Raw genomic sequence first — 26047 nt, 5'->3', positions numbered from 1 at the left:
GAGCAAACTGTAGCATTAGCATACATATAGAAAGGACCCCATTCAGATACCAGAGTGAGGAAGAAGAAACATCGACATCGTACACCTCCTGATGAAGGACTCATAATACTGATTACTTGCTGTATCCACAGATGTGCCAGGCTGAAGCCATCAATGTCTGGACTCAGAAAGCAGTGAAGCAGTGACTGTAACACCAGGAAAAGGGCTAGATACTAGGAAGGCTTTGCATAACAATTTTAACTGCATTATTCTGAGACTTTTTCTCTGTAGTGGTATTCATTATTTTCTTTTTTCTTCCTTTTTTTACTGTAAAAATTTGATCTGGAGTAAATATGATTCTTTTATTAGACTTAAAATTTCAATCATTAATAATACATTATTGGCTTTAAGTATAAGGTGAGATTCCTTTTTGCACAATGTAACAAGCACAGAGATGTAACAGGTCGAAAGGAAAACAGGAAGTAAGACATCTGTGAAGGCTGAGGATGAGAATGGGATGAAAAAGATAAGGTAACAGTCACACAAATTATGTTACCTCACAGCCAGCCACTGTCGATCCACCAAAAGATGAACTTTATCAATACGAATGTTGTTAGCATAGTGGAATCGTTTCGGCAAGTCAGGCGTCAGATAAGGCTTGAAGTGCTGAGGGGATCTTTTGCACTGTGCAAGAGGAAACAGCCCAGACCTGAGTTTTGCTCAGTATCAAAAATAAGCCCATCATTCCAAATTATCACAAGCATCATAGTGACAGGAATGTAAGCACAAAGCACATTATTCACAGATAACTTCTTGGATAACTCGCAGGTCTCATTTTTAGCCCAAGAAGCAATGGAAGGAAAAGCAGGGTTTTTTTTGGAACTGTTTGAAAATATACTGCTATAATATGTATAGCAAGTTTACAAATACTGTGGTAAAAGTACTCCTAAGGCTGAAAGACATTTAGTAGTAATGTTTAGTCTACATGTGCATACTAACGTCACTGGCATCTAGTATGTAAGATCACAGTCTCCGAGAGAAAGTTCCCTGGCAGTTTATTTCTGCCATCTTCTATTACTTTATCATTCAATAAATTACAAAGAAAACCAAGTATACATCATGTAGCTTAGTCTAGGATTTTAGCTGCAAGACTGAACATGTCTCTCATACCATGTAAATGATCAGCGCTCAGCTGTTAGATAAAGGCCTTGACTTTTACATACACATTTATTGTGTTAATATAACGGTTGCGGTTGCAGGCATGCCATGAATGAGTTTGGCATTGAGAGCCTAATGACAACCATATGACATACTGCAAAGATTTAACTACATATGGCCATCAGGAGCCATTCCAGCTGGCTGCAAGCATCATGACAGGCAAGGTTTCAGAAGTGTTGCTCCTGATCAGAAATCCTGGGACAACACAGAACCTGTAAAATGCTGAGGAAGCTGGGTAAGCCAGAGAAGTGGACCTGTTTTACCACACAGGCAGTACAAACTATAGCATGCTTGGAGTCAGATCTGACATCTTCAGACCTCTAAGAACTAGAATTGTATACTCTGCACAAAATTACATTAACATGTGAAATGAGAGTAAGTGTGCCTGGACAGTCACCAAAGCAGCATAGTGGAATCCAGGAATATGAAAAATAAGGATTCAATGGTTCCATTAGCCCAGGAGAGGGGGTCATTCTACAATGGATACTCTAATTAAAGGGAAAAATAGAGAATATTGACATATAATATGACTTTATGTCTATTGATTAGCAACTAATATACAACACACAACTCCCTTCTCTGCCCAAACCCCTCATTCTAAGAACCCAAAAGGGACAAAATACACTATAGGGACAAGATACACTATTTATGAATAGAAAAGGAAAAAGGAAGTGTCCTGATACCAGGCTATTCCTGTAAAGCAGAGATGTCACATCTCTGTAACTATTAGCAGTTTCAGTTTCATCTGGGGTTGAGAACATGCAAATTGTGCTATTTCCCTCACGTTAACGCTCTTTGATATGACAGGCTTCACATCACACAACGGGGTAGGTGATATAGCACTGAAAAAGCTCCTTCTACTATTCCCAACCATTGATAACCTATTTCTGCAACTGCTTTGAACGTCGGGGAATAAAGATGTGTTCTTAGGTATTAAGAATTAAAAAAAAAAAGAAAAATTAAAGGGAAAGTTCACCGACCTTTGGACTTCAGCAGCAGGCAAAAGCTGCATGCAATACTGCAATCTGAGTTGTTCAACAGGTTAAAGGAAGACCTCTAGTGGTGATTTATCAGAAATATACCCAGTAGATATGCCAGAATTTTTCCAAGCCGAGAGCATTTATTGTAAAAGTATCAGAATATCTGTCTACTGCTTGGACTAAGAATAGTCACAGAATAGAAAAGAAACTGGCAGTGAAAGAAAGAAGGGAAAATTATGACAATATATACATAGAGAGTAAGAAATTTAAATGTTTATCTTACTGTAAATTATAAATGCCAAGAAATTAAAAAAAAAAAAAAGAACTTTCCTACAAGCATTTTAGTTTGTTTTGATGTACATCATGAACATAAAAAAAAAAAAAAAGAAAAAAAAAGTCTAATTATCCATCTAAAAACATATAAGGAAAAACGCACTGTCACATCTTAGCACCTTTCAGTGAAAGAAATACGCTTGGTCTTCCTTTGCTTTTGCACTGTTCTGCACTCCCTTGTTTGCACCCTTCAGAGCTCAGGTGTCACAGAGCATACCCACAAGGAGCAATAGCCTACATGGGAGACACAGTCAAGCTTGGACCTGCCCTGAAGTGCTACTTCCACACAGTATGGCAGAGACCTAAGATGAACTATTATCAGTATGGGGCCCAGTGGTAGTTCAGCATACCTAAATGAACTGCAAGTACTTAAGTTATATGTTATCAAAGATCCTAAAAGAGCCATACTGCCTCATGCCAAAGGTCCATCTTGCCTTGCCGTTTCCAATCAAATCTCCAGAATTTCCAGAATCAGATACTTAGAGAAAGTGTATAAGAACAAGTCAAGTATTGAATGTACATTCTTTCTTGTACCTGCTCAGTTTCCTCTAGGCTTCAGGGCTTTCTTAAGTCAAAGGTTGCTTGTGGATCATGTTTAATAGCCCTTACAGGCCTTTCCTCCATTCATTCGTCTAAAATCCCCCCTTCCTATTTTTATTTCCAGCCTTTACAACACCCTGTGGCAATGTGCTCTGCAATGTCATTTTCTGTTGTGTGGAAAAGTTGCTTTAACCTAGCCTGGGATCAGCACTTTTAGTCCAGAGCTAACACGTGACTATTATCTAAAGCATCTCTGTGTTGCATTCTGTTCTGTAATAAAGATATACACTACTTTATCCATGTGAAGTCAGCCACTTCTTCACTTGCAAAGTGAAGTACTGAAAACTCCTGTTTTGAACAGAGATTGCCCATAGCAAACCTTTGTGCACCATCTTTGAACAACTTCCAGGACTGCCTCCTATGGTACACTGGAGTCAGTACACTATTTAAACTGGCACTATAGTCTCAGTTTTTCGCAAACTGTGCTTTTTAATCAGATAGTTATTAAGAGGAACTATGAGGAAAAATTATGAAAATGTTTACTCACTGTGAGGTTTTTAACAATTCCTTCTGAGTCAACTGTTAAAAAGAAAAGATGAATTAACAAACATTCAAACCACTGAAGGTCTAAATCCTTCAGAAAAATTTCAACATGTTTTTTGTACGTAAAATTGAATTTCTTTACTAGCCCATGAAGGTTATGGTAACCATAACCTCCCACGGGTAGGAATGTTATGTTTCCAAGGGTGACTGTCTGTAAGTGTGTTAGCTTGTGGAAGTACCTAGCACTTTGTGTACATCAAGACAGATTGTAGAAAAATGCCATGGTGATGACTGCTTACACCTAAAGCTGACACATCATCACAACCATATTTTGTTCTCCCACCTAACCTCTGTTTGAAGTATAACCTTTTTTATATTGAACTGGACCTGGAGCACTTGTATTCCACTTCCAGCAGCAGTCACCAAAAAAAATCCAGTCTGGCTAAATACATTTAGATCTTCCACATTTTCAAACAGTGACTTTAACCTTTTGACATTAGCTTTCTAAAAAACAAATCGGAGCACCTTACAGAAGGAAAATTCCTTCAGAAAAAGAAAGACCATTAGAGAAAATGAGTCAACAATTATACTGAGATTAAGACATATACAAAGCATTATTATCTCTCCTCTGCTTATTACTTTGCTCCTGAGTTAGACTATCTTCTACTTAAACCAAGCAAAATCTGCTTTATGTTGTATAAATATTATGCCTATAAATATAAATACAATTAGAAAAGATAAATAAGAAGTACAATGGAATCCCAGTTTTTATTTGAAATTTGCAAGAATTATGCCTTTTAGAATGTTTTATGAATTATATAAACTCACTAAATAGAGCACTTCCATGGTTTTACCTCTCTCCATTCTTTTCCCTGATACAGAAAATTTTGGGATATTTTTTTTTTCAGTCTGGTAGCATGGTATCCTGAGTTGGAGCCAGCTCACATGGTTTCAATTTTGTGTTCTTCTGTGATAGTAGCTAAAGGGTTCAAATAAGGCTTAGTTCCCACTGTGTGGAATTCAGATTCCGTAACTTTGTACACAGTTAGAAAGAGTCACTGCTTCAAAAAGGCTGCCTCTGTCAATGTTGCACAAGAAATCTGTGAAGAGCAATCCACTTATGAAAGACCTGAAGTTCCAGCTCAGAACAATAAAACTGTCTTCATCTTTCCATATGCCAAGAAAATGCAAATCAGAGTCTGCAACAAGCTGTTCTAACCTTCAATTTCATGTAAGGGTGTTCTTGTAAAGAAAGCCCGAACAACTTCCATGGATGTTTAAGACAGGTTAAGTGAAACAGAAAGCTGTTCACTCTGCTGATTACTACTGATTATTCATTTTCCTTATTTATTTATTTGTTTATGGTCACACTTACAAGCAAAATAGTCATTTGGAACATTTCTCGCTCGAATGCGAGCTGCAGGCCCAGCATATATGTAGAAATCAATCTGATTGAAGTAATTAGTCATATATTCTAACTGTCTGCAGTAGGTCATCTCCATTCCTAAAGGACAATATAGAGAGAAGGTTTTTTATAAATATATGGCAAGGAAGATAAAGTGAATTACAAAACAGTTTAAAATAGTAAGCACACATATACAAAGAGGAAGAAAACAAGGACTGAGTAAAATTTAGATTGAAAAAATAACTATATATATTACCATGATCAGCTAAAACAATGAGGTTTACACATTTGTGCAGGTTTCTTTGTTTAAGTCCATCCATTAGCATCCCCAGTGCTTGATCCGCTACCTGTAAGGCTTTGATTACCTGTGAGATAAATCAGTTTAATTAGAATTTTTCTTTCTGATTTCAAGTTCTCTCTTAAATGTAATCATCAAAGTCTCAAAAAAGGTGAGTTTTTCTCTCAGGTTCTCAATATTGCTTCTTCTTTTCTTTTTCCATCACCACTAGACTATATATGTGCAGAATTCCTCTACTTTACCACAGAATATGCAACTTAAAAAAAGACTCACAATTAACTTTTTTCTACTGCCTTAGAAAAATTGAGCTTTTAAATGTTTATTGAAAGAAAAAAATAACACATTCATATCAAATTTGTTCCTTACTCCAAAATTCATACAAAATGCCACATTTATAACATAAAATACATTTTTCATTGTAGTATGAAAATGTCATTGTATCAACAACAAGCAACGTTTCAAAAATATTTACACACATGTATTACCTGTAAGACCAGTGTAGCATCCAAGAAGGCACGGTGCCCTGCTCTCGTATATACAGTCCCTTTAAACTTCCTGCAGGAAACCACTGACCACCACAGAAGTAATACAGGAGAAATGCAGCACAACCCACCCTGCAGCCTTTCGCAAAGGATGGTTCTTCCCTAGGTGGGACAGGTGACTTACAGTCTTCCTCCACAATAAGGACAATAACTGACTGAGTCTGAGGACTCCACACATGAGCGCTTGCACTCTTTGTTCCACTAACTCTGCTGCACTCTCTTAAATGTCTTGCATGCATGGACAATGCTAAAGTTGGTTAAGTTCAAAGGACAGCACCATTTTAGTGCAATTTAGTCTGAGAAAAACATGAAAACTACTTACACCACCACTAACTGGTCCAAATGAATGTCCAGAAGAATCTGGTTCTTCAATATATAAAGTGTAGAAATCAGGCCTTGAGTAGGAAATAAATATGAATGGAATATTATGAGAATTTGGAGACAGCATTTCAAAAGAACATTTTCATTTAAAAAAAAAAAATTGAATTAAACTTAAAACAGAATTATAAAAAACTTCTTTAAACCTTAACAAAAATACAACAAATGTAACCATTCAACTTCCTTTTAGTTTTGTAATTAATTAACATGGACTATTTGAAGTTACAATTTCAGAAACAGTATCCAGTGTCTTTAATCGATATCCAGAAATCACTCTGAAAAACTTCAAGATCTCAGACAGCAGAGCAAGCTGTTAGTTTTTGAGATATAAGTAGAACTACCACCTAAAAGATCTCTTCCTGATTAAGCAGTGAGGCTCTAGAGAGCATCTCCTAACTGCAAATATATTAGGAATTTGTTAAAAAATTATTGTATAAAAGTTTTCACCTGTTTACATGTCACAAAGTTGAGCACCACAATCAGTACTGACCTCTTCATTCTGAATTACTGCTTGCAACTATTTTCAGGTATTTAACCTTTCTTGTGTAACATTTTTCATATAAAATCTTTCATCCATACACTTAGACTAGAAACTGAATGTTCCATGTTTCCTCTAGGCCATGCACCAAGAAAAAATACACAATAAAAGAAAACTTATCAACAGTACATCCCATTCAGCTATATGTTCAGTTTTTCATCTTTTGTGTCTACAGTCTTATCCTGAAAATGATTAGCTATACTTACAGAACAGAATTAAATTCAGCAAATTATCATTTGATATGGTGAAGAAGATTCCATGTTTCATAAATACCAATAGAAATGTCAATTGTTAAGCATTAAAATCTTTCTAAGCTATACTCTCACAAAACCAGCTTGATATTACTGTTACCTCTCAGATTTGGTATAATCAAGCCACTTCAATATTCCTGAAATTCTCTGTTCATATGAAACTGAACTAAAAAAAAAAAAAAAAACAAACCACAAATAAACAAAAGATATGTAAACAAGGCAAGGCTTTTCTGATAAGTCCTTCTAATTTCAAGATACAGAGAAAATGTCCACCCTCTAGTCATATAGTAAAGTCACAGATTTGGATTTCGAGAATGGTGCATCTTAACAAGCTACCAGTAATCAGGCTTATTATTCTCCTTTTTGATTGATTGTAACTCACTTCTAATGGTAAATTAAACTGATTCTCATTTTGCAAACACTAACGTGATGTTGGTGGGAGTACTTGTATATTTATAAATAAATACATGCATGTGATGTTGGTGGTAGTATTCATATAACTACATGCAAAAAATAGATTTCAAGTTTAGGACATAAACCTGAAGTACAAGTCAGAATAATTTTTATTCTTTCTAGCATGTATAAACCTTGGAATTCCATATTTTAAACCCAAGTAATGTCCCTAGCAAAATCTTTGTGAGGTCACGCTTTATCTCATAGGAAGGAATTAATCTATTAATAGCTTTGCTTTCCCCTGAAGTCATGCACAAGCTTTATTTTAGTTACCTACGGTACTTGGGTGTTTTCTGCGTCCCAATACTAGACATCACTGCAAAAACCTTTATATCTATAGAGACTGACAGTTAATTATTTACTTTAGATTACCTTTGTAAATCTTTGGGAGATTTACTAAAATCATCACGAAAATTTAGAAAAAATTACAGGTATCAATGCCTTCCATAAGGAAAAAAAAATACTGTGAAGTTAATTGCTATGTTTTCACATGCGTAACCTGTAAATTAACTAAACAAAACATACAGAACTATGATTCAGTAGCAGTGTGCACATTATCACACACACAAGCAAGAGAGAATTGATCTAGAGCCCCTCTTCCTTCAGTAGCTTCCCTCTCCAGTATCCTCTCTTCGATTAGTTTCTGCCTCCTAGAGTCTCTTGCCATGGCTTCCAAATTTGTGTTCATTATGTTAGGGTATAGGTTATCTGAAGGCTTATTTTCAAGTACAAGTATTTTTAAAAGGCTATATAGTATGTGTAGATTTTATGTGTGGAAATACAGTAATCATTGGTATAGCTTAGCAGTGGCTACTAATCAGTTATAGGATGCCTTCTAAGTGGGAGATCAGTGGTTTTCAGCTGGCTGAAGCTTTCAAAACTGTCTAGGAGAGCAGAATATACAGTACCTCAGACTTTCTCATTGTGAATCCCCTAAACGGTTTTGAAAATTTCAACTATTATTGGTAGTTCCATGGCAAAACCAGAATGATGTGACATGGCACTTATCTCTTAGACTGTTGTTTAAAGATCTTACATTTAATTTCCTTCAACTGTCATATGGCAGTTTGATTTTTTGCAGTAATTTACAGGAATTTACTACAAGCCCTATAAAAACTTACCTGTTGAATACATGGTACAACGTGGGATATGTTCCATTAATTGGAACATCAGAGCCTGGCCAAAAGAAGGTGCCTGCTTTCAGATTTTGATACATTGCTGTCAGCCAGACCTATGGGTAAACATAAAAAAAATTGATTTTATGGCATTCATACAGCTGGAGGACCTCAGATCACCAAAGGAAAAATACATAACTGGATTGGAAATATGGACTGTAAGAATGCATTTCTCCTCTTTCTTTCACAGATCATACAGTTGCCTAATGACCATACCTGATCTGAAGTTTGTTTTCTACATACACATTCTGAAGAAAAATTAGCATGGAAGCCAGGGGTTGCCATTTTTATTAGGTATTCTCAGCATAGAAAGAAATAATATAGGTATTTCCATAATTGGCAAGAGGTACAGATCTTCTATTCCTGTGGCAAATGCCAGACGAATGGACCATGAAGATGGAAGAATTGTTCAAAGCTGTGTCAGGGGAGGTTCCAACTGGATATTGGGAAACATTTCTTCAAAGAGAGGGCGCTCAAACTCTAGAACAGGCTTCCTAGAGAGATGGTCAATGCCCCAAGGCTGTCAGTGTTTAAGAGGCATTTGAACAATGTCCTTAATAACATGCTTTAACTTTTGGTCAGTCCTGAATTGGTCAGGCAGTTGAACTAGATGATCCTTGTAGATCCCTCTCAACTGAAATAGTCTGTTCTATTCTAAAATATGTATATGACTTTATTATAAGGGGGCATATTTCTATTCATCTTAAAAAGCGCAGTGGTGGTTCTGTTACAAACCTAATGAAATCCTTCATGAAACAATAGCACCAAACCCTGAGTACTTGAGTATACTGAAAACATGACTACACAGACATATACATATACACACACACACATAAATAAATATATAAACGTATATTAAGTAGATATACTATATACTGCATGTATATTTTTTACCATTATTACAGCTTGATATTTCTAGTAAATGAATACTATTAATCATAACCATAGGTACAATGAGAGTTTTTTATTAAATCTGTCATACTTTATATATAAGCATCAGTTTTGCTGGAAATCAAGTTCTTTGCTATTCTCTTCCTTGCTTTTATATGCCTGGACATTGTAAGTGTATTTGTAAACGGATGTAATTTGGAAGTAGATTTTCAGATTTCATTTTGTAGCTAGTTGTCAAAAGCCAAACAGAAAAATACCCCACAATAAAACCATATCAATCATATCAAAACCACATCAAAAATTTAGTGTGGCTTCCTGGGGCAAGAGATCCATTCCAATACTAGCCAAAATATTTAAGTCTTTTTACATAACTGCCACATTTAAGCTAAATTCTTAAGTCCTAGACTTAACATTTTATGAGTTCTTCTACTTCCATAAAAAGCAAACTGTTTTGTAGGCAGTCTATAATACGAAGCCTACAGGATATTTAGCATGTACTGCAAATATATCACACATCTTTGCATTTTATTCTCTTTCTGTTTTTTTTTTTTTTGGGGGGGGGGGGGTGTTTGGTTTTTTTTTTAATAATTTGGCACTCAAGACACTCTAGATGTAAAACAATACCATGATGAGAAATAAACCTACTGGCTGCCCCTTCCACCATGAAGGTTTGAATTTTTCCGTTCCTGAAAGTGAGAAATGCGCATTCAAGTTTACATCATACATGCTGTTATCAATAATACCATGAGATTCTGGATACAATCCCTGTAAAATGAAAAGAAACAAAAAAACTCATTGAATCTTTAAATCAAATGAATCCTAAACTATGTTGCAATACACACTGTTACAGTGTTGCAATTATTTTTAGGGCTGTTTTATCACAGGAACAGAACCTCCTTTCTTAACTCACACAGATCATCAGGTTCCTGCCAATGAATTCAGTGTGCCTGTCAAGTTCCCTTGAATTTCCCTATTTTCCCCCCAGACCAGTTAAAACCTGATGTGCTATAGATGAAATACCATAAATGTCTGTGTGGCTGTATATCAGCTGCCAAATCCAGTCCTAACACACACTCTTATCGAAGGCTGTGTCCTCACCCATACCCACCCATACCCAATTAGGCTGACAAAGATCAGGAATAACCGGTTCACAGGTCAGAATCAGATAGTATACATATATAGCCACATAGATCATGCCAGCATGTACTGTCTCAGCATCTCTCTCTCTCTTTAACTCCTATAGTCTGAGTTCCCACGTCCCACAAAAAGACTGGCACCACAAAATAATTTCTATGTCACCCAGATAATGAAAATGAAAAATAGCAAATTCTCACTTACTGTGACAATAGTATAGTGGTTTGGAAAGGTTTTTGTGGGGTAAACAGCTCTCATGTATTTTGAATGTGTGCCACATGTTTCTGCAACAGATTATGGAATTAATATAAATTTGCTTATATATTTTTTTTAATTGAGAAATAACATTCTTAAAAACAAACCAAAAAAATCACCACAGTCAGTTGCTGTGGTATTAGAGGGGAAATGTGACTCCAAATTAAGATACATACATTCTGTGTCTCCTTGTGAGCTAGGCCTAGTGTCCCATTGACTAATGGACGCTGGACACCCAATTCAGCTGCCTACAGCCATCTGAGACATCTTTAATGCCTGGCCTTCAGATGCTGCTGCTACATCCTGTCTGCCAACCCAAATGAGTGTCTCAGATACTTCTGAAATCCAAAATGGCACTAGATGTATATGTTTACACAATGAGACTGAAGTTTTAAGTCAGCCTAGGCAAGATATTCTGCAGAGCTGTGTGATGACCAGATGCATGGGAAGGACTCAGTTGCTTAAGCACTGGAGTCTGGTGCCATTTGAGATACCCTCAGATATCCATGACATCTGCATGAAAGTTGGCAGTTTTGACACAAGATCATGGGGAGACAGATTTGTGTCCTTCTGACACAGCTGCTGAAGTCTACCTAGGATATGACACAGCACTCTAAAGTATACTAGAAACATAGGCTAAGGCAACAATTTGTCTAGTGGCACCCTCTGTCTGTTGGTTGAGCTGACTTGCTCTCTAGGCTCTTGCATCACACTGTATAGACTGTACTAACCATAAAAACACTATGGTAAGCATGTAGATCTCACATGCAGACACCTCCAAGAACATATCTAAATGTAGGTGTCTTGCTCTGGAGTAAATCCCACCCCTACCTTTCTCTCCAAACATTGCATAGCTTTTCAGCAAACTAAGGCACTTAACACTCCTGAACATCTATAATAGCTAAATACACTCTAGTATCCAACTTAGTGGGAAGACTGAAGATGCCTTAATGCCATTTTGTAATCTAACTCATGTGGAGAAAAAGTTCTGTATTAAGCTGTATTCAGATTATTTGATTCACACTCAACTTTATTCTTTGATGTACAGTTTGTACATCAAAGTACAGTTGATGACTTTGTTTCAGTCAAAGAACAGAAACAGATTTTAACTAAAGAACATCAACTAAAAAATGAAAGCCTGAAATTATTCTACAAAACTGTTCCAGTGTGGTACAGAAAAAAAAGGCTTAAAGAGTGTTTAAAGAAGTGATGAATAATTGGCAAATAGATGGGAAAATCAGCATAATTTTTAATGGATTTCTCCTGAACAGTAAAGAAGCTACATTCATAGTGTACATATTCTATAACAACTAGCTTGACTAGCTCTACTGAAAATCCTAGGTTAATGGAGTTGGTAGAGAGGAAATATTTTATACTACAAATCAGCATTACATTTTTTCTTTTTCAAAGAAAGGAATTTCCCTTTCCTTTCCATTATAGGTTTCTCAGAAGTGTAAGCATGAATGTGCATAAGCCGTTGCTAAACTTGACCACAAATATGAGTAATGCTGAATTAGGTCTGCTCTTGTTTAAAAGTTCATGTAAACATATACGTAGCATGTTTTTCATGCCTTTTGCCAATTTGGCATTTCAGTTTCACCTATTTCAAAAGACTGGTACTGAACACTGACTTCTGCATGCATGATTTCTTTACTGACCCAAGTTCCTTTCAATGTCAGACTGATGTCAGAGAATAAAATATTTGCACAGGATGTCAGGTTTGCATACTGCTTCAAGTTCAGGCTTCAGGATACCCTCATTATCCACAAACAAGATTGTTAACTACTCAGTAAAATGTAGTATTTTGCAACATTCCTATGAAGTTTTCAAATAAGCACAATAGAAACAGAATATGATATATTCATAACAGATACAGATACGGACACTGTTAGACTATTACTGCTGAGAACAAATTAATAAATATGCAGACATTTTGTCCAGGCACAACATATTTTGAGAGTCGAGCTCTAAAATACCAAGGAAATTTTAATGAAGTGTGTGCTAACGGGTCCCACTTTTTAGAGCCCTTTACAGCACAAGCTAAAAATCTTTGACTTACTCTTTCTCCCAACATTCAGAAATTTTGGGAAACTGTTACTTGAACCTTACTGGAACCATATCAATATATTAAATTATACCAATATGTACATTACATTGCATTTAAGTCTAATATAATAATATTCACTGACATACTTTTAAATATGCAGCTTCTCTTTAGTATCTTAAAATATCTGACTTGGAAAAGTGCATCTTTGAGGAAAATTTCCTAATAACGCAATGCATTTTCTCTTTGTATTATACTTTAATGATGATCTCCTTATCAACTAGAATTTTCCAATGGAATATAGAGAATACAGGAAATCCTTCTCTGAAATTTTTTTTCAGTCTTAAATTGTATTTGAATGTATATTTGAAACAATTTATTTAATAAAAACTGTTGACCATTATTAGAGGCCTTGTTAAAAGAAGTCATGTTTGCTGTGCACTCAAATACAAGAATTAATGTAGAAAATATACAACTGATGAGGGAGACCTGATTTGTGATTTTCTTATTGCTGAACAACACATATGCATGCCAGCAGCAAAAGGGACTGGAGAGGTTGCATTAGACTTTTAAAGAAATAGTCAAAGCACTGTTGGTAACTTACTGAGTTTTTCAATATTTGGCAGCAAAGAACTCCAAGTTTGCAAGTATTCTGCTCTAAACCCATCCATTGAGAAAAGGATAAGTGGTGGCAGATCAAACCTACAAGAAAATATGAGTCTGTCATCGTAAAGGAGTTTGAAGAGTTGGTGACTTGTTAAGATCTTTAACAATATAAATTCTACTTTTAAAAGCAGGATCCAGAATTTCCATTTACAGAATTAATACCACAGTGTGAGATAATAGTTTAATTCTGAGAGCAAATACACAATCCTGAAAAAAAACCACTGGAGGAATAAAATACAAGCTATTCAGTACAAATAGAACATAGAAAAAGAAATTGGGTTTTGTTAATCTTTTAATTACAAATACAAATAAATACAAATGCTGCAGACTAGCATCCACATACAAACCCAGAGTATAGGACAGCCAAAGTATCTCTGTACATATTAACGGGTTAAATTCTGTCTCTCGTCTCATAATGCATCTTAAAAATCTTTCAGGGCAGCTGCTCAAGGACTGTAAAAGTACAGCAGTCATCCAGCAAGCAGTTAGGGTCAATTGGCCTCAGTGCTGAGAAACATAATGTCTTTGCAATGTCAGGTTTGTGCTAACCCCCTTACCTTACCACATTTCCTTTGTGAAGACATCACTAAGCAGTCCATGTTCTTTGTGAATTAAATCTTTCAAGTTTCCCAGCTCTTATGGAGCTGGAGAACACTTCTTCACCTCAAGGCCCCTGACAACTGAACTCAATGCTACAAAAGGAATGCAGCATCTGCTAATGTGCTTAGGGTAAGACTTTTTGTAAAGAAACAAGGATAAAAGCCTCAGATCTGAGTTCTGTGACAGAACAGGCACAAACTGCAGCTGATCTCTAGAACAGTGTTTAAATTCTTGCTATGAAAATTCTATCTAGGAGGTGCTAGCTGTGAAAATAAACTTCTGAGTTACTAAACATGCTTTCTCTTAACCAATCTAAAAGGACTTGTGAGGAAAAATTAATTAGCAGTTATAAAGTGCTGGTGCTATAGCACATTTTTTTCATAGCTCCAAGTGACAAATCAGTAGGATCAACTCATCTAGTTCTGCAGACTCAGTCTTCTTATTAACCATCATTATACATTCCACTGTCTCCTTAGAAACATATAAAGAAACATAAAAATTGTAAACATACACTTAAATTTAAAATGTAGTTTAGAGTATGCTTCACTACACGTTGTATCTAAAAAACCTCAACTATTTATAATTTATAGGAATGGTTCACTACGTAAGTGAAACAATATTGATAAAATGCAGTCACTGAGAACTGACTCCAAACCATTTTTTTGAGTAATATTTTGAGTAATAATTATTTTTTTTAAAAAAAGTTATATATTCACATCAGGTAGTAATCACTATCCCAGCTCGTTTCTCACTCACAGTAGTCTTTCCAAAACACAGAAGTACACTGGCATCAACAGTTTGTATAAGAACCGTTTGTATAGAACAGCTTCCTGATTTGAATCTGAAATTATATGTAGCTTTATATAGCAACGCTGTTTACAGTACTTAAAGAAGCCCTCCTCCACTAGTTTCCAAGCTTTAGCCTATGAAACAGTGTTAACTCAGCAAGTTGTTAACCTAAAAAGCATGCTTTTATACCTATGTTGAGAGGTGCATCCAGGAACCCATGAAAAAGCCACAATACTAAAGGTATTACTGTTATAATTAAACTAAATTGGCAGTAAAATAGAATAATAACATCATAAATACCATAACTGAACCAGAAAAGAATGCGTTTTTGTTTGAGAACAACTTTTAAACTGTGTTTCTGCCTAGCCTCTACCTATGATTCTGCAATACTGCACAAGCAGCAACATATCTACAGGTGGACATCAGGATTTCTGTGTTTCAGTGTTTGTAGATATATATAAGCCACTTTCACAGCTTCCTTTTTAACACACCTTTCTTCGCACAGATAAGTCAAGTAAAAAACCCCTGCTACTTAGATAAAGAATTGCAGTCACAGATTCTAATAGTTACTACAGCTTGCATAAGGTGATTTATCTGAATTATCACAGATGCAACATGGTAACATAAAATGGACTATGAACAATTCATGATACATCAACCTTGAGATAACTCTAACAATTTTTCCAGGTCTTTGCAAACTGACTTGCAATATGGATTTGAACTCCTGTTCTCTGCTCTAAACTGTAAATGATGAATGAATGTTCATCAAAATGACAATGCTTTGAGAAAGCAATGCTAGCAACAAACTGCTTCTGTAGAATATTCCTCAGGGCAGGAACCTTATTCTCAGTAAATATGAAAACCTCATGAAGACCTGCTTCAGGCCACTGGAGTATTTCTGACCATCACAATGATTTTGTTTGCTAAGAAGACAAAATTATTTTATCCTACCCAGCTGGACACTGAGGAGTTTCAAGTGATATACATGGTTCTTCCACCCAAGGTATTTCACCTATAAGGACAGAAGAAAGTGCTAAGTCAGTATTAAAAAACCCCACACAAACAGCAAAGAATTTTCCTGGTTGATCTTTTTAGCGCTCTTCTTGGTACTTTTTCTGCTTTAATACAGAATTACAGAAATGTAGGGCTAAAGATACCTGTAGAAATCATTTCTTGCAACCTAATAGGCCCTCAAACACTGAAAGGGCTAATGTCTACAATTGTAAATTAAAAACAAAGCACATATACTACACAGACAAGCAAACAAATAAAATGGAGAGGAAATCACTATGAAATATTATCCTAAGTTTTATCTTGTTTTAAATAGAAAACATTTAACTGTGTCCTGTCCACACTAGATTACTGACTTCTTTGTCTGCAGATACCACTTACACATTTAGAGATGATTGCCAGGGCTCCCTTTAGCCTTTTTGTTTGGTTGGTTTTTTTGGTAAAGAGGCCAAACTCCTTTAATCTTTTCTTGTTGACCATGCTTTCCAAATTTCAAGTAATTCTTTCTGTTCTCCTTTGAATATTCTCCACCTGCTTCACAGCTATACTTATTTATGATAATATTTGCCCATCTCTTTGGAATAAATAAGAGAAGAAAGAATGAAAACATCCAAAAAGGAAAAAATATAAAGAAAAGAGAAAAAGCAGTGGCTCTTTTAAGTTTTCAGCTCACCACAGAGAGCTTCCATCCCAGCAAGCGGCCAAAGGCAGGGATGTACAGTGACCTTAACTACGTCATCTCAATCAATTTAGCAGCCAGTAAAACTCCTGCTTTTAGCTTTAATTTGCATTTAAGTGACAAATACAATTTTGAGGGAGTTGCCTTAAATCTCTGCCACCTCACAATATAAAGGAATCCTAATAACAGATATAATTTTTATGCATAAGAAACCCAAGCTGAAAATTAATTTCTAATAAAAAGGATGGGAAATTTTAAATTAGGGATGATTACTACAATATGTACTTTGGATTTCATGAAGTTTAAAGCATAAAACATATCTCCATCTATTTTTGGAAAAAAAATCAAAAACACACCAAGTCCAAACCCCCACATTTGGTATACTGCTGCAATAATCAAAACATTCTTTCTTAAGAATGACACACATTCACATTGTTCTCCAGAACCCATCTTTTTCCCAGTAAAAATACCAAAAGCTTCACCTCAAAACACGTTCATTTTCCAGAATGTCACTGCAAGACTCTAATCTTGAGAAACAAATGCATCTACCTTTATATTTACCATATTTGCCCATCTATTTATTTCACAGGACAATTTATATATAAATCTTTTTGACTTTTGATTTACCTTTGCAAACACTGTTGTAGTTTACACAGCAGTCTTTTTTCTGCAAGCAGTCATCAGAACAAGAACAGTAACTTCCAGGTATCCGTGTCTCACCACAACGGAAATTAGTGCACCTCCAAGATCGAGCTGAAAATTGGAAGACAAAAGATTGTGATTCAGTTCACAGAACCTTACGTAAACTCCTTTGTGTGGAAATACACGAAATGGGTAAAGAAAAAAAAAAAAAGGTTTTGTTAAACTATAATTTACACGTTCTGCCTGAGTTGCTTTAGAACTTTTGTCTGAAAGGAAAACTCAAGATTTTGTTTAACACATAAGCCTATTTCTATGGCCATTGAATGTTAACAGAGTCACAGAATAGCTTATTTTACAAGGGTGTCCTCAGAGTCACACTGTTCAATGCCTTCCCCTCCTCCAGGAAGATCTAAAAAAAAATAAACCCATATTTCTACTACAGAAGAGAAAGAGAAGGAAACTGATCTGTTTCCTGCTCTTGTATGTGATTCCCTGCAGACAGAAAAAAAAGAGACGTAAAGGCTGAAGCAGGCAGAAAAAGAGATAAGGATGAAAAAACATCCAAGCAGCTGCTGGCAGAGCAGAGAGAGTAACTGAAGAGGAGTCTGGCCTCGATGCAGAGCCAGGCCAGTCCCCTGGAAGATGAGTGCACTCCTCCAACCCCAGACCCACTGAGTGCTGCATGAGGCTGGAGAGTGCACCTGACTGGGAAACACCCGTTCATTTTTAAAAGTGGAAGAGATGCCAGCTCAGTGGCATTGTTTCAGGGCCCCTGTCAAAGATAACCTACAATTTCTACTCACACTAATCCACAGCTTTATCTGGACCAGGAAATCTGCACTGCAAATGCTTTGGTAATCCACAAGGGACAAAAATACAGAGATCTGATTTGAGAAAGACGCAGGAAGACTTTGTGTACTGCCAGGTCACCAAGTTATGGCCCTCTAGCCATCTGAGTGTAGACAACTTGAGACTGCTACGTCCTTCCCTCCCTGAGAAAGTGGGACGTAACTTCCATATATCTGTGTAAATACAGTAATTTAGCATTTTCCTATTACTATCACATGAAAAAGAAACCCACAATAAAATGAAAACCAGGGAGCACTGCCTGTAAGAGAACATACTTGGCTCCACGCAGGTGTCCTCATAGTCCCAGCAGCAGTCCTGGCGCTCCTTGCAGCTGCTATCGCACTGGCAGCCAGGCACCTCTTTCCTGTGCAGCTCATTGCACTTGTGTCTGCAGCTGACTGTAAGGAGAAGGCAGCAAGAAAACTTGGATAACCCTGTCCCAGACAGGTCAGTTAAATGAATCACAGACACAGCCCTCAGGGAGACATACGCTGAATAATTACCCAAATCCATTTCCCTAGTCATTTTCCAATGTGGTTGCTAGCGTATGGGTGAGGAAGGTGAAACAAAAGCTGTAGGAAGTCCTCTGGACGTTGAAGGTCCTGGTGGCTGTTTGGGCCATGCTTGCCCAGAGACTGTGGCAGGGCTGTTTCTGCAGCAGGTCTCCCCAGGACCAGTGGCATGGGAGGCAATGCATGGGTGTCCCACCCTCCCTGCATGAGGAGGGGGAAACTGGCATCTCCCCTGATCATTTCTAGGTCTAGGATGCAAGATGAAGAGTGACTCCCACTTTGGACATTCCCAAGTGTAGCTGCCAGGGACCTGCATGGGACAGGAGCTCCCTCAGGGCTGGACACCCCGAGCCACGGGGGCTCCCCAGGGGCGGCTGGGCAGGGCCTGGCAGCCAGGGCCCGTCCCACTGCCCCCGCCTGGAGTGGGGCAGCCAGGGGGTCATGGGGCAGCCCCACTCCAGGAACGGGACACCTTGTGGGGACAGGGACAGGCCAAGGCCAGGCTGCTGGTCTGTGGGTGGTCCTGACTCAGCAGGACCTATGGCCAGGCAGGGCAGGGCTGTGGGGACCTCGAGACCAGCCCTGATGTGGCATTGCTGGGACAGGGGCTGATGGCCCCGTGGGGATGAAATGGGGTCCTGGGCCATGGGCAGGGTGGGGGCAGCCCTGTGGGGCTGAGCAGGGCCCATAAAGCTAATCAGCGCACTCAGAACTCAGACCATACCTTTCCTACTTAATCATTACAACGTCCCTTAAAAATGTGCAGGTTTGGTTGTTTTGGTCAAAAGAAAGAACATGGTCCAAATGAGGGGGTCTCATGTTAGAAATGGAGATACGTATTTCCTCACCACAGCTCTAACACCTTCACACAAGGTGAAGGGCGAACTCTGGCTGTCCTGAGGACCCCCGAGGACAACCCCAGATCTCCAGACATCACCCACAGCTCCACACCAGCCTCCACAAGGGCAAGCTCTGTGTCTGCATTCTCTGTACTGCAGAAATACTGTGTGAATCACTCTGAGCACCTACATTTCCAGCTTTCTTGTCTACACACACTGTTAGACAGAGATAGGTATAATACTCAGATTTGCGGGTGCAATTCTATTATAGTTGCCAAAAGTTTCATGATTTTGCAGGGTGCACTGCCTACAAAATTTGGGCTTTAATATCCACTGTGTTCTAGAAACAATCTAGAACTAAAATGTAGAAAGTTTTCATACTGTACCTTGCACTTTAAGTGCTTCCATCAACAACTATTATTCAATGCAAGAAAGCTTTGCAAATAATTAGAATAACAAACTATATATGCAATGAACATAAATGGATCCTTCAAAAGTAAAGATCAAAAGAAATCATTGAGTGTTAAGTGTTTTATGACTGGAGTCTGTTCTGTCAAGAAAGCTACAATTTTTCATATACATAAACAAGTGCAAACAGTTTTTCTGTGCTTTTTTGGCTGAAGTTTAGAGTATTTAATTTAATTTTTCCTCTATTCATTGGCTTTTGAAGAACTCAGAGATGTTCAAATGGTCTACCTGATGTAAAATGATATAGAATGGCAGGTCTAAGTCAGAAAAAATATAAATATAAAAATATAAACCTTTTCCTCTGTCTGTACTGAAACTGTTAATACACCTCATAAATTGTAACCCGTGCTTCTAATTTCTTTACAGTATTTACATAACTGTGCGAGGTCAAGAATTTAGTATTTCATTAACTTTTATTTGAAGTAGTCAGTACAATTACAGGAGCTATGAGGAAATTTACCTGGAGTATGTAAACAGAAACAATTGTGTTATCACCAAATGCAAACTCTGCTAATTTTTAAACATACGGAATGCCAGGTCCTCCTGATTCGTTTCCAGGACTGTTCTCCTGAGTGTGCAAGCCCCCTGCACCTATGTTGACCGTAACTTGTTTTGGTCCTTAACAGCAACAGTCTTTCCCACTGCCCTCATAGCAAATGGAACTGTGTGCCAGTCCCTATTTAGTGTTGTTCTGTAACACCTGCAGACAGAAGCACCAAAAATGCTAACATTCTGATTTGGTGCCATGTTCCACTTACTGCAACTATGACCAAGTTCCTCGGGTAAATGTCAGTGAAGACTCAAGCTGTGGGCATCTACATATTTTACACAGAAAGTTGTAATAAAACATACACGTCATCAAAAAGCATTCCATCTCATCCTATTCGCCAGGCCCACAGTGTTGAAAGATCTCAGAAGGAGCTAAGACTTGATGAATAAGTAGATAAACAAGTTCAATATGTGTTGATTAGGAATGAGAAAGAACCTGTGCTTTCTTGAACTCCTCCAGTATGAGATTACTATTGTTTTGATTCTAAAGGAAGTGTTTTATTTACTTCCCCGTGTGGTGTGTTTGTTTATTCTCATCCCAATTGCTACCCTGACATCGAAGTTTGTTTTTCTAACTAAAAAATAATATTCCACCAAATCAAAGCATTACCTCCTTTTTACCATAGCTTTACAGAAACCAAAGTCTTCAGGGAAAGTTCATAATCGGTTTTAACATTGGACACCTGAACTATGCCAAATGTACCCAAAGCATGAGTCCCAAAGATGGTCCACTGATACCTCTTCTAAAAAACATATTGCTTAAATAATTGCAAAGTATTATATGTAATAAGATAACTAGTATCTCAAATTTCTAAAAGTGTTATTATGATTAAATTTCCATAAGATGTCCCATTGTGAACTAGGTTTAACGCTTCTGGAAAGAGAAGCAAGGTACTCAGTGGTTTAGGATAGGTTTTTCAAGTAGAGATTGTGAGTGTACAGTTTTTATACAACCAATTTGAAAAAATGCAAGAACTTTATTTTCACAGGTGGTAAGTTTTCACAAACATTTACAATATGGTATAAATGAGCCTCTGCTGAAGGCCTTTTCCAGCTCTACCTTCAGTGGTAATTATGCTGAGAGTATCATAAACATACCTTGCTCCTGGTCTCCACGGTTCAGTCCTAGTCCTAAACCTAGTCCCAGGGATACAACGACCAAAGCACTCAGCAGAACCTGGCACACAGACACAGGAAAATTAAAGCTCACAATTGTGATAAACTGTTATGTTTATTAGAAATTAACTGTGTGATTTTTATTTCTATGAGTGTATGATTTCTTATGAACTAATAATTTCTTGAACTTGTTCATCAAAAAATTGGAGACATTCTGAGCTTCTGACATTGTGAACTGCTTACAAGCCAACACCTTAATACCGCACTTTTAACCTATGGCCAGTCACATGTTGTAATCGGGGAAGTTGTTGCTGGGAAGACACCAGGAAGTAATCAAAGTATTTACCTGTTCTGCAAATTCTTAATCTGTGTAAAGAGAAGGAAATTGCTTTTATTTAGCTTCTGTATTTTCCTGAAATGCTCACAGTTATTTCTTAAAGAGACTCAGCTTATTGATTGAGGCTCTAAGTGTCAAATTTTCATCACATGACAGTTTCTCATAATACATCACCCCATTAGTGACGTTAGAGGAAACTGGAAAGAGATAAACAGTCTAAGAAAGCCCCATCACAGAAAGCAGCACAATGTTTGGGAGACTGGGAAAGAGCTGAGGAGTCCTCTATCACCTTAACAGATCCTCAAGATGAATGGTGATGTATGCTGGCTGAAAGGCAGAGTGAAAAGTGACAGCCCTCTCAGAGTATTTCATAGTGTCTGTACTTTCCTCTTCTCTAAGGCAACGATGGGGAAGAAAATGCATATAAACAGAAAAGAACCATAAACTAGCAGGGTTTACTTTCCATTTTTGCCTCAGAGCCTTCTTTTGTGTCCTGCCATTTCCAGGAACCACCAGGCACTAGCAAATACTGAGATTCAAAACAAAGTAGAAATAAGAGCAGCTTACCCTCATACTCGGTATTACTGTAAAGGAGCCTCTTAACTGAGACTGCAGCAATTATAAGGAGCTGAGAAAAACTTTATGTGTGGGTAGGATGTAACCAAGTGCACATACACTGCCCTGTTACTTTTTGCCCATCCCTGCTCACAAAAACACTCTACGCTCTTTGTTACTGCCCTTCCTGCCTTGCAGGTGCTGAGCAGAAGCGTGGCAGCAGGGAGGGCTGTGCTACAATTTGGCTGTGGACCAGCTCCACACTGGGACAGTCTAAGAGCACATTATTTCTTCCCATAGACCAGGAAAATCCAGGCACGTAAGCCAGAAAGTCAGGAGTGTAGCACACTCCCAACTAGCCCTCTCACAGGGACAACAAGGAGACATAACTGTGGGTCTGGCGTGGCACATATCTCTTCCTCTGGACAGATACAACCAGAGGGGCTCCTTCCATACCCCACACTTTCCCCTCCTGTTGCTATGCTCCCTGCAACCATGCTCAAAAATTTCCTTTACTGCCCACACTCTCTAGCCTCACGTCACTAATTTTTTCCCAAGCAACAACAAACACCAGCAACACCAAAGTTACTTCCTTCACACTCTCTCTCTCCCACCTTTACTTTCTTCCTGTTGCTCACTCCCTGGTTTTTGTACAGAAGAAATGCCCCGTAAGTAGGAATGGAAATGGAATTGGTGAAAGAACTGGGTAAGACAGACAGATGGGATAGCATGTTTGGGAAGAGTGCCCAAAGTTGCAGAAATGCTGAAGTCCCTCAAAAAGAGACACGAAGTGCGAAGGCAGCAGTTTAATCCTACATCCAGTCAGCAAGGACTGAGAATCAGGGGGAGCATTTGGGTTAGAGCAGAGGTCGCTCTTTCTGGGCAGGGAGGACAGCACTGCCAGAGTAACCTAACAGGTCTTGTTTCACTGAGAACAGATAAACCCCATCAGCAGGGCATGTGCTCTTCATCTTAAAGTTCACTATGGTTTTAACCTCCATTTTCATTAAAACTTACATTATTAGTTGAAATAAACTGATTGTACTAAATTGAACTATTGAGCTATTAAAGCAGCAAACATTCCCACTGCTGCAAGTAATGAGACAGCTGAAGTAAAACCCAAAAACTAATGGCAGGTATACATATGAGATGCTGCATTTATTATAGCATTTGCACAAAGACCCCTGATTTTGGGACATTCACCTTAAGGTGAAATAACATTGGTAGCACCTATTCAAATCCTTAGACTTTCCACGGCTAACTTCTATGTCTAAATTCAGGACTACAGCTACTTACTCATAAAAAAGTTGTTCCTAATGCATATGCTCTGTTATCTGGAGGACTTATTAGACAGTGTGACTACTATTTGCAAAGACACAATTCTCTGCCTAAACTTTTGGGAAGAAGTTGCCAAGTACTTCATGCACATAGTTGATCCAAAACATATATAAATGGTGTAGAACATTAACAGTATATATCTCCAATATTTAGATTTTGGGTTTTTTTCATATAGGCGGGCCTTTAAAAGAATGCATTCTTTTCAAATGCTTTTGAAAGAATTAATATGTTTTAGGATACTTAAACTTCTCACTTCACTCTTCCAAGAATCTCTTGAAAGTAAAATCTTACTTTCCTTCATAGGCATTTCCCCCCATTGTTTCTCATGATTAATTTATTTGTAATGAACACTTAAAGAAGAATGTGCTATCTTTTTTTTTTTTCCTCAATTTCCAGTATTTCCCTCATATTTTATGCAATCCTTGCACAACACAGCATAACATAGGAAGTTGTACTATGTGAAATTATTCCGATGACATAGATCTGAGAGTATCATAACTTGACTCTTTTTCATAGGGCTGTTTTCAGAACTAAGTTATGAGTCTTTCTAAAATCAGTGCCTCTCATTTTCTCCAAATTCCAATTTACAGATGCAAGACATATACATATACATATGTATACGTACTATAATATATAATGTTTGTTTCTTCTGCGGTCACAAACAGAAGCTTAAAACTGTGCATCAGCTACAACAAAAGATTTAAAAAACATAACAAAAACCTCACACATTATTATTTACAAGGCAGCTGCATGACTCTTAAAGCCCTGGGGAAGAGGAAGAGAGTTGACACGATATTTGAGATGTGGGACTGACAATACTGTACGAAACGGTTCATTAGTCTTTTCCCATGCCTTGCTTCCTGAGTGTTTTTCACCAACGCCTTGCCTACATGTTCTGCTTTGTTAATGACAAACCCAAAGATAAAAAAGTAAGCAAAAAGGAACTGTGGCTGCTTTGGCCACAAACACATCTGCTTTAAACAAACGTATAAAATAAATTATTGAAGCAATGTCTTTGCTGTGCAGAAGAACTATCCGGTTACTGTAGTACTGCCAGAAAAAAACAAATTAGCTTCATACGTACTGGAAGAACTTTAGAAATCTGTCGGTGAAGTTACTGCATTCATTCAGTAAAACTTTAAGCACTGATTACCGAGCTACCCTGACTGATTATATTAATACAATTAAACTCCAAAAAATTCTGCAGATTTGAAAATTGTTAAACTAGCAGCTCTGAAGAACAGCACCTACTTACAGCACAGATGGCTTTGTATTTCAGGAGGGTTTTTTTCTTCACATACTCCGTTGGTTTTAAAGACACCTCATCCAAATGTTCGCTTTGATACTTGGTGATATCATCCTGAAGCTCCATTTTGCCGAGATCTGCCTCTCAGCTGTGCGTCTGCTGCGTTCCTCACCCTCCCAGCCGGGTTAGCTGTGACTAAGATACTACTTCTGCTTCAAGTGTGGACGTACTTTGTTCATAGCTTTTTTTATGAGATCCTAGCCTTTGCATCAGTGGTAACTTTGCAGGAAGCCAAAGTAAGCAGGAAAACGACCCAGAAAGGTCAAAGGCTGAAAAACATTATCTGTATACAGAGAACCTGTCTGTCACATTTCAAGATAAGGAAGGCATTAGGTAAACTCTTAAATGGAGATTAGGAGTAATATGTTGCTAAGCAATAAAATGCAAAAATGACACAAACTCACAAACTCAAGTACTCAACTATTTGGTTAAAAGGTTGTCATCCAGAGTATTTGTTAACTTCAAAGAAAGTGTTAAATACATTAAACAAAACCAAAATGAAAGTAGATGGTTTCTTAACTCCTGCTCTGTGTTTTCAGGTCCCTTCCCTTATATAGCACCAGAAAATTTTCCCATGTAGTCCTAATACATCTTTGTCACATACTTTTTTCAGCTTGTTATATGTTTTTTCAGTAGTGATAGATGTACTCAATAAAAATAAATTGCATACAGCCAAATCAGATTTAACAAAAAATAAAAAGGTTTTCTTCAAGTACAATTTGAAATCTATTTGTTTTTCAGTTTGGTGGTTAATGGAAGGGTTGTTTGTTATGAAAATTTACCTTCATAGCCTACTAGGGTTACGCAAGTGTAACTGTTCAATTGTTGATTTGA

General features: G+C 37.5%; 1 protein-coding gene across 1 annotated transcript in view; it reads right to left on the bottom strand.

Moving 5' to 3' along the window:
* The window catches only part of ENPP3 (ectonucleotide pyrophosphatase/phosphodiesterase 3), a 39769-nt gene extending 14469 nt beyond the window's left edge, over nucleotides 1-25300 (bottom strand). Inside the window, exons 1-15 of the mRNA XM_074896338.1 lie at nucleotides 25163-25300; nucleotides 21660-21738; nucleotides 18469-18591; nucleotides 17330-17455; nucleotides 15964-16024; nucleotides 13562-13659; nucleotides 10863-10942; nucleotides 10170-10289; nucleotides 8580-8689; nucleotides 7106-7171; nucleotides 6161-6233; nucleotides 5255-5363; nucleotides 4969-5097; nucleotides 3598-3629; nucleotides 536-663 (exon numbers count right to left, since the gene is read on the bottom strand). Coding sequence (XP_074752439.1) covers nucleotides 536-663; nucleotides 3598-3629; nucleotides 4969-5097; nucleotides 5255-5363; nucleotides 6161-6233; nucleotides 7106-7171; nucleotides 8580-8689; nucleotides 10170-10289; nucleotides 10863-10942; nucleotides 13562-13659; nucleotides 15964-16024; nucleotides 17330-17455; nucleotides 18469-18591; nucleotides 21660-21738; nucleotides 25163-25279 — 1451 coding nt within the window. The 5' untranslated portion in view covers nucleotides 25280-25300. The remainder of the gene's footprint in view (nucleotides 1-535; nucleotides 664-3597; nucleotides 3630-4968; nucleotides 5098-5254; nucleotides 5364-6160; nucleotides 6234-7105; nucleotides 7172-8579; nucleotides 8690-10169; nucleotides 10290-10862; nucleotides 10943-13561; nucleotides 13660-15963; nucleotides 16025-17329; nucleotides 17456-18468; nucleotides 18592-21659; nucleotides 21739-25162) is intronic.
* Nucleotides 25301-26047: the final 747 nt, after the last annotated feature.

This window comes from Athene noctua, chromosome 1 (genome assembly GCF_965140245.1).
Source record: "Athene noctua chromosome 1, bAthNoc1.hap1.1, whole genome shotgun sequence".
In the NCBI taxonomy this organism is placed as follows: domain Eukaryota; kingdom Metazoa; phylum Chordata; class Aves; order Strigiformes; family Strigidae; genus Athene; species Athene noctua.
The sequence above is the reverse complement of the archived record's forward strand: the minus strand, read 5'-3'. Positions and strand labels throughout refer to the sequence as shown.